An 8099-nucleotide genomic window follows, 5' to 3' on the forward strand; every position below is an offset into this window, starting at 1 on the left:
ATAGAGATTCCTTAAAAAACCTAGCAATAAAACCACCATACGACCCAGCATTGCCACTCCTAGGCATATACCCTGAGGAAATAAAAATTGAAAAAGACACACGTACCCCAGTGTTCATTGTAGTACTGTTTACAATAGCTAGAACATGGAAGCAACATAGATGTCCATCAAAAGATGAAGAAATAAAGGAGCTGTGGTACATATGTACAATGGAATACTACTCAGCCATAAAAGGGAATGCATTTAAGTCAGTTCTAAAGAGGTAGATGAACCTAGAGCCTATTATACACAGTGTAGTAAGTCAGAAGGAGACAGATAAATATTGTATAGTAAAATATATATATATACATGGAAACTAGAAAGATGGTATCAATGAATTTATTTGCAGGGCAGCAATGGAGAGACAGACATAGAGAAGAGACTTATGGACATGGGAGGGTGGGAGGAGAGGGTGCGATGTATGGAGAGAGTAACATGGAAACTTAATTACCATAAGTAAAATAGATAGCCACTGGCAATTTGCTATATAACTTGGGGAACTCAAACAGGGGCTCTGTATCAACCTAGAGGGGTGGGATGGGGAGGCAGATGGGAGGGAGTTTCAAGAGGGAGAGGACAAATATATACCTATGGCTGGTTCATGTTGATGTCTGACAGAAAACAACAAAATTCTGTAAAGCATTTATACTTCAACTAAAAAATAAGTACCTGTTAAAAAACATTTTCAGAAGCATGATGCCCAGTATGCTCAGGAATAGGTGTAACATGGAGTAAAAAGGGAAAGGGGTGATAGAGCAGATATTTAATCTGGCCTGCCTGAAACATTTGTCCTATTTGCAAGGTTCAGAAAAAGAGTTCAGTTGGGGATCCACATGTCTAAAAATATTTGAAATGTTCAAATCAAATGATAAACCATTAAATAAGTTGTATCTCCTTCAATGACAAATGTACCTTCCTAATGAGCTGAAAGGCCAGGTTGGGATTTAGTATTCTCAGACTCCTCTAAGTTCTGCCGTGATGGTGTGGGAAGAGCTGCCCTCCTTCCCTTCCCCCGCCCATGCCCTGGCTCCTAGGCCTGGCCGCATTCCCTTCTTGGCCTACAACCCCTCCTTGGGCCTGGGAGCACCCACCCCAGCAGTGAGTGCAGTCAGCCCTCCCCAGGACAGGTCTAAGAGGAGCACACAGGCCCTGGAAACAGGCTAGGGACTGTTCAGGACTGCCAGGTACCTGGAGCATGGGCTAGCAGGGACACAGCCCTTGTTCCCATGGGCTGGGCTCCTGGCCCTGGCGGGAGGGGTGTGGCTGGAAGAGGATCAAAGTGGCCCTCTAAAGCTTAGAGCTCAAGACAGAGATATCTCTGCCTGGGCCTGGAAGCAATACTGTTTTAACAACTAGCACCACAGAAATACTAACAAATCAGAACCAGGTTGAAGGGCCTCAAATTGTACTAGTTGACCTGCTGTTTTAGTTGAAATAATGGAGACAGGGAGTGCTTTGTCTTCTGTCACACCATGTGGTTATAGCCATAAGAAATAATATAATACATTTTAAAATGTCAACACTCGTGACCAAAAAAAAAAAGTTGTGTGGATCCTAAGTTTACTTCACTTTAATTGACATTAAATACCTACGAAGAGGAAAATTCATTGCCTAGGGCTTTGGGAAAGAAAGAAAGATAGAAAGATAAAACCCTTAAGGTCCCAGCCATTTAAAGGTTCAGTACAGGGGTTGGTTTTGATGGAATAGGTGGATGTAGTGTGTGTATTTGCATGTGCACACAGTTAGAATAGAAGCCATGCCACCACAGAACATGTGTTATCAGTTATCTACAAGAAGGTCAGGAGCCGAGCCCGTGGGAACAAAGTTTGTTCCAGCTAGACCATGTTTCAGATACCTAGGAAGCCTGAAGTAAATGCAGAAATGAGCCCATCGAGTCTCAAACCCCCAGGCCCTTCCCCTTCTCTGATCCTCCACTCTGGTCATCTACAACTTTATCTTTTTATTACCTTAAACAGAGTTCAAAGATTAAGGCCACTTTCTCCCTTTTCTCTTTTTTACTTATTGTGACATATTTCCGATCTGCACAAAATTATAAAGAATACTAGTATAAACACTATTTAACCACCACTCAGTTTAAGAAATGTAAATTAGAGATACAGTTGAAGCCCACTATGTATCCCTCCCCAATAGGATCGCTGTCTTTCTCTTTCCCCAAGAGGTAACCACCATCCTAAATGTGGTTTATCTTTCCATTGCATGCCTTTCTGTATGCTTGCATATACATACATCCTCACAGGCAACTTTGTATGTATCTACTATCCATTCCTGCTGAGTGAAGCTTCTCTTAGACTTCATATACCCGGTATCATGTCTGTGACTGTCTGGAACCAGCTCTGTCCCTGGATATTTTTCTGGTGCCATCCCCTATCCACAGCCTCTGTCTGTCTCAGCCCCTGTGAATCCTAATTTCCTCGCCAGTCCAGCCCCTACCGTCCTGTTCAATTTACCTCCAGCAGCCCCAAGGCAGTGAACGAAGACTGGTCACCATAGGTGGGTCTCAACTTCTCCCCCTGTGGCTGTCAACCAGCGCTTCTCAAACCTTGGCTGCATCAGAATCCCCTGGAGGGCTTGTTAAAACACAGACTACTGAGCCCCACTCCCAGTTTCTGACTCACAGGTCTTGAGTGGAGCCTAAGAGTTCGTGGGTGATGCTAATAATGCTATTTTAAGGGCCAAACTTTGAGAACCAGTGCTCCAAATCAGCGTCTGGGCTCAGGCTCAGCAGCACCATCTGGCCTCCAGGCAAGCTGGGCCATCCCTCAGGTTTCCTTCAAAAGCACCCAGCAGTACTATGAAATACACATATAACACAAGTCCTGTGTACTTTTAAATGTTCTAGTAGCCACATCTAAAAAGTAAAAAGAGGGCATCCCTGGTGGTCTAGTGGTTAAGAATCCACCTTGCAGTGCAGGGGACACAGGTTCAATCCCTGGTACAGTAAGATCCCACATGCTGAGGTGCAACTAAGCCCATGTGCCCAGCTCTGAAGCCCGTTTGCCCTAGAGCTCATGCTCCACAAGAGAAGCCACCTCAGTGAGAACCTGTGCACCGTAAGAGGAGAAAGCCCACGTGTAGCAATAAATAAATTTTTGAAAAAGTAAAAAGGAACTGGAGAAAATAATTTTAATGCTATATTTAATAGTAGATTATCATTTCAATGGGTAGTTATTAATGAGACTTTACACCATCTTTTACATTTGTAGCACATTTCAACTAAGATTAGCCACATTTTCAATGCTCAGCAGCCACACATGGCTAGTGACTAGTACAGTAAACAAGTGCAGATCTAAAGCCTTGACCTCTATTTCTGTCTTACAGAACTGTTTTAAATACAAATTTTTGGGGGGGCTGCAATAAAAGAATTTACAACAGGCTTATCAAATGGTGGAATGTGATGATGCCTTCCAATGATGTAAAACGGCTTCTCATTTTTAAAGAGATTTAAATCAGGATTATTTATATACATAAATCTATCTACATTTCAGTTTACTTCTTTAAAACTTAGTTTTAACTAGAACAAATGCTGTCAAATATATCTGTGGAAGATAAAACCCAATTAGATATTGGATTTTTTACTAGATATTATTAGACAGTTGCTTTTTGGGGGATGGATTTGGGAAGGAAATCAATGTAAATAATATTCCCATGGGCTTCTGAAAAATCTAAAAATAGCGAACAATGGATCCTTTCTTCTTTGTCTTCTTTCTAGTCTTCCAAACTGCAGGAAGAAATGAGAGAAAATGAATGATTATACAGCATCAGTCAGCACCAGAAACTTTCTAGATCTAAGAAAACAGTCTGCTGCATCTGAGGGTTGTATCTCAACAAGGAGAGAAGAAAAACCCATTTTCCTCTTGTAACCTTCACCCTGGATACTGGGTGCATATACAACCCGAGGGCTTCAATCATGTGATCCTACCAATCTTGTCTCCCTCTTGCCCAACACCATAAATGCTTTTCTTTTCCCCCTTCCTTTGAGAGGCTAGTCTGGGACTAAAATCACCCTTTCTACCTTAAAAGCCTGTGCTCACTCCACAGATGATACTCCCTTACCCTCCCAGACCCTCGGTTTCCATATCTACCATATGAGAAAGAGGCTGTTATTATGAAACATATCACTGTGCAAACGAGGGAGAAAGTGTTAATCATTAAAAGACAATACATATACCTTCACTACCAACTCAGTGATAAACATCAGTCATCCTATGACTGTTTCTTTTGACTGTCATATAAAATACCCAAATCTACAACTGAACAAATATTTCAGTATTAATCACTAAATGTGGTCCTACTTGAAATTCTGAACAGTTTGCTATTCGTAAATAGTTACGCTCTAAAAGGGGTCTTCTCTTAATGCCGGCGACTGCACTTCTGTGGTCAAGAAATGAAGGCCAAACTAGTGCACAGCCCAGTTGCTGCTGCTTTTAGTCATTGTTTTCTAAAGAAATACTGGTCTTAGGTACTGACACATTTACAAATTGTTGGTAGTCTTACAGATAGAGGACAAAAGACCTCATAAGAACAAATGAGAAGCCATGAAGTGTATTTCACTTCAAGCTCTTTATATTAGTGGGAACAGGAATGTTCTATAAACATTAGGTAAATTTGAGTTGTTGAACTAATTTCAAACCAACGTTTTCTTAATTTACTCTGAGAATTAAAAAGCAAAAACAAAATTGGCAAATGCCTGGGAACAGCTGGGTTATTTTCAAAGCTATACACAGATACCTGGGCTTTCTGGGCCTGTCCTTTGCTGGGTCCAGATCCTTTTCTGGTTCTTCTTGTTTTCTGTTATACTTCTTTTCTTTCCCCTCACTTCTGGTGCCCTGCGCCTCTTCTTTGGAGTTCTCATCCTGGCATTCAGCTGTTTCTTTAGAGAGGAATCATAGACTTTGGGACCAGACATTCACAGAAAAAACATCCCAACACCTAAGGAATGGCAAGATATCCAGTACTCTACCCTTAGGAGAAGCAGGAGGACAGAAGCAACTAAGCAAAGAGTAACTGGGGGCCTTCCTTCTGGCGGATGCAACACTTCCATGGCCCTCATTTGCTGCTGCTTGATCATTTTCACAATGACATTATTTCTTTTTTTCTGGTACATCTGTCACCCTGTGCTACTGATTACTTGTGCTCAAGGATCAGAATCCTTTGGGTCTGATGCATTCTGGATGTTTTGGCCAGAACTTTTTCGCCAAAATATGCTTCACCTCAATAACAAATTCTATGGGGAAGCTCCTGAGTTCCTCAATCCCCTAAATATTTCATTTTGACCAAGTGCTCCTGTATAAGTTCATAATGTTTTGGGATCAACTTTCCAAGAATCTTGACATTTTTAAAAGCTATGAACCAAATATGAGGTCTGCCATTTGCTTGTTCTCTTCCATGTCCTCTCAAGCTCCCTCTCGAACACCTGCCTCCACTGACCTTCACCTGTGGGCTCATAACTGGCACTGTTCATCTCAGACCTTTACCAGGGTTGGTAGAGGGCAGCTTATTTTCACCCCAAACCAAAGAAGTCGTTATGAGGTTGGGCTTCTACTGGGCCCCTCTGGCCTTCGATTAAAGGAGGCCCTGACTCCCGGCCTCCCCTCCTGAGGCACGCCGCCCCGTCTGAGCCTGCCCCCTCCTCGGGATCCCTGGTCCCCAGATCCGGCCTGCAGATGCCAGTGTCTCCATCCCTCCCAACTCCCCCCCCGCCCCTCGAATGCTCACTCTCAGGGGCGACAGGCTCCTGTGGCATCTCCCGCAAGCTGGGCTCCTCAGACTCCTTGGTGGCCGTCTCCCATAAAGAGGCCTCCTCGGGTGCCTTAGCCTCCTGGGCTTCCTCCGCCTGCTGCGCCTCCTGGGCTTCCTCAGCCTGCTCCACCTCCTGATCCGGGGCTTCCTCAGCCGGCCCCTCCCCCGATACATCCAATGGTACCTGGACCTCGGATAACCCGGCCACGGCGGCTGAGCTGTGGTCAGACAAGCGCGGCCTGGTCTGGTACCAGACCAACACGCGGTCGTCATTTGGCGGAAGTATGATGTGGTTGTCGGACAAACGGTTCATCATCGAGTGCATCAGATTTAGGACCGTTAGGCTGAAGCCGCTCATGGGGAAGTGGCGCGAGACCACGAAGCGGTTCACGCCCTGCGCCTGCTCCTCCACCTCCCTCTCCTCAGCCGGCCTGATGTCGGAGTCTTCCTCAGCGTTCCCGCCCTCCAGGGCCGCCTCCCTCGGGCCTCCTGAAGCCCCCACAGCTGCACCTGCCTCAGCCTCAGGCATGGAGTCACCCCTGCGAGGCTCAGAGTTGCGGTCCACACCGTCACGGGCTCCGGCCTGGGCCCCCACTGCACCTGTTGGGCCTTCCTGCCCGCCATGGGTCAGATCTCCATCCCCCGTGGTAGACATGGCGGACGGCAGTTACCTCAGCCGGGCGGGCGACGATGGCAATGGCGCAGGTGGTGGCACCCGAAGTGGCTGCCCTGAGAGGAGGCTGAGGGAAGTGAGATGGACCGAGGCAGTCACGGAAGGGACCACAGAGGAGGCCCCACGACCGGGAGGGTAGGCGGCCAATGGCGGAAGCGTCCGACGGAAGTCGGGCCTCAGGCAGTGGAGCCAGGCCACAGTCGAGGGGCGGGGCCGGAACAGTTAACGGTGGCATGTGACCCCTCGTCACGAGCTTTGGGCTCATTTGCTGACAAACAAGGATTGACGTGCTCTGTGTCCAATGAACGGCCAAGGCCCTTGGTTGTCAAATTGCTCACAATTGCCTACTTGTTCTTTGACGCGTTAGGGTTCTGACATGTCTGGAGGTCTTCTAGGCTCGTGTCCTTTATGTAATTGTGCAGGAAAGTATTTATGAAGGCATCCTGGGCCATGTGAACTGAGAGAAATTTCCCACCTGGGAATTTCCACCTGGTAATGGCTCATGTGAATAGAGACAGGGTCATAAAAATGTTGTATATCTCAGATGTTAGCAGTACTAAAAACCTCCGAAGAAGAGAAAGAGAATTTGGACAATTTAACTTAGTGAAAAACAGTTGGAAAAGAGTAGACAAATTGAAATGAATGCAGTCAGAACTGAATGTTGAGAAGTGTTGGAGAAGTTAGGAGCTAGAAGGTGTATAATGAACCCAGACAAATTCACTTAACGCTTTGAAGACTGAATAATAAAAGAGAGGTTTCTTTAAAGGATCAGGTCATCTCCTAAGTGCTAAGCATGACAGATGTTAAAAGGGCCACCTTCCTAGGCTGTTTCAGAGGCAACAGTCCCAGACTTTTTATTGATCTCAAGATCTACTTAGTCCAGACCCCAAGTGTAATTTTGAAAATTATACAGAAATTAACTGCTTTTACAGTCATTCTGTAAAAAAAGTTTTGTAGCACTAAAAATATTTTTTGAAAAAGACATAGCCGATTACATCTGGATGTTACATTTAGGAAAAATACTAATAAGTCTCATAATTGTAAAGAGGGGATTTTTTCCCCTTTCATTCAGTTCAGTTCCAACCGAATTTCAGTGTTTGCATTTTTCCTCTGTCTCACCTCGTGAATGGAGCATGGTGTTGCTGTAAATCATTGGTTTAAATTTGGAAGGCAATGTCAGTAATCTCTAATCCAAAATTCTCATTATAAAGACAGCAAAAAAGAGGCAGAATCCCCATCTGAGGTCTGAGTTGGTTTAACATTTGCTGCCCTAAGTGATCTTGTAACAGTTGCTTATCATTTCTAGGCCTCAGTTTTATCATCTGTATAGGTGGCGTTCAATGAAAATATGAGTGAGGTAGATGGAAGAAGATGGAATTATATTTAGGATACTGAACTTTTGTTGAAAATGTGTTTTTAGTTTGATTTTGCCTTGTAAGTTGGTGAATGTTTCTAAGTGTGTAGTTTTTTTTTTATTTTGTAAAATCTAATAATATTTTCTTTTTTCTTGTTTTAAACATTATAAATTTGTACATCTTTTCTCATCCAGAAATGAATTTTATACTTACTTGTTTTTGGCTATCTTCTGAATGTTTACATTTAACTTCTTAATTTAGGATCAATAATG

General features: G+C 44.2%; 1 protein-coding gene across 2 annotated transcripts; it reads right to left on the reverse strand.

Annotated features, from left to right (window-relative positions):
- Positions 1-3197: 3197 nt before the first annotated feature.
- Positions 3198-6693, reverse strand: LOC139181636 (cancer/testis antigen 47A-like). 2 transcript variants are annotated; one of them, XM_070785151.1, is made up of 3 exons: positions 5776-6693; positions 4789-4930; positions 3198-3778 (listed from the first exon to the last, which is right to left on the reverse strand). In XM_070785151.1, exons 1-3 carry the CDS (start codon positions 6452-6454, stop codon positions 3766-3768), a joined length of 834 nt encoding a protein of 277 aa, XP_070641252.1. In that variant the 5' UTR covers positions 6455-6693; the 3' UTR covers positions 3198-3765. The 2 variants fall into 2 exon arrangements, with proteins under 2 accessions (XP_070641252.1, XP_070641251.1); XM_070785150.1 differs by lacking the exon at positions 3198-3778 and having other exon boundaries at positions 3837-4930.
- Between the last annotated feature and the right edge of the window lie 1406 nt (positions 6694-8099).

The sequence above is a fragment of the Bos indicus genome, chromosome X, assembly GCF_029378745.1.
Source record: "Bos indicus isolate NIAB-ARS_2022 breed Sahiwal x Tharparkar chromosome X, NIAB-ARS_B.indTharparkar_mat_pri_1.0, whole genome shotgun sequence".
Taxonomy (NCBI): domain Eukaryota; kingdom Metazoa; phylum Chordata; class Mammalia; order Artiodactyla; family Bovidae; genus Bos; species Bos indicus.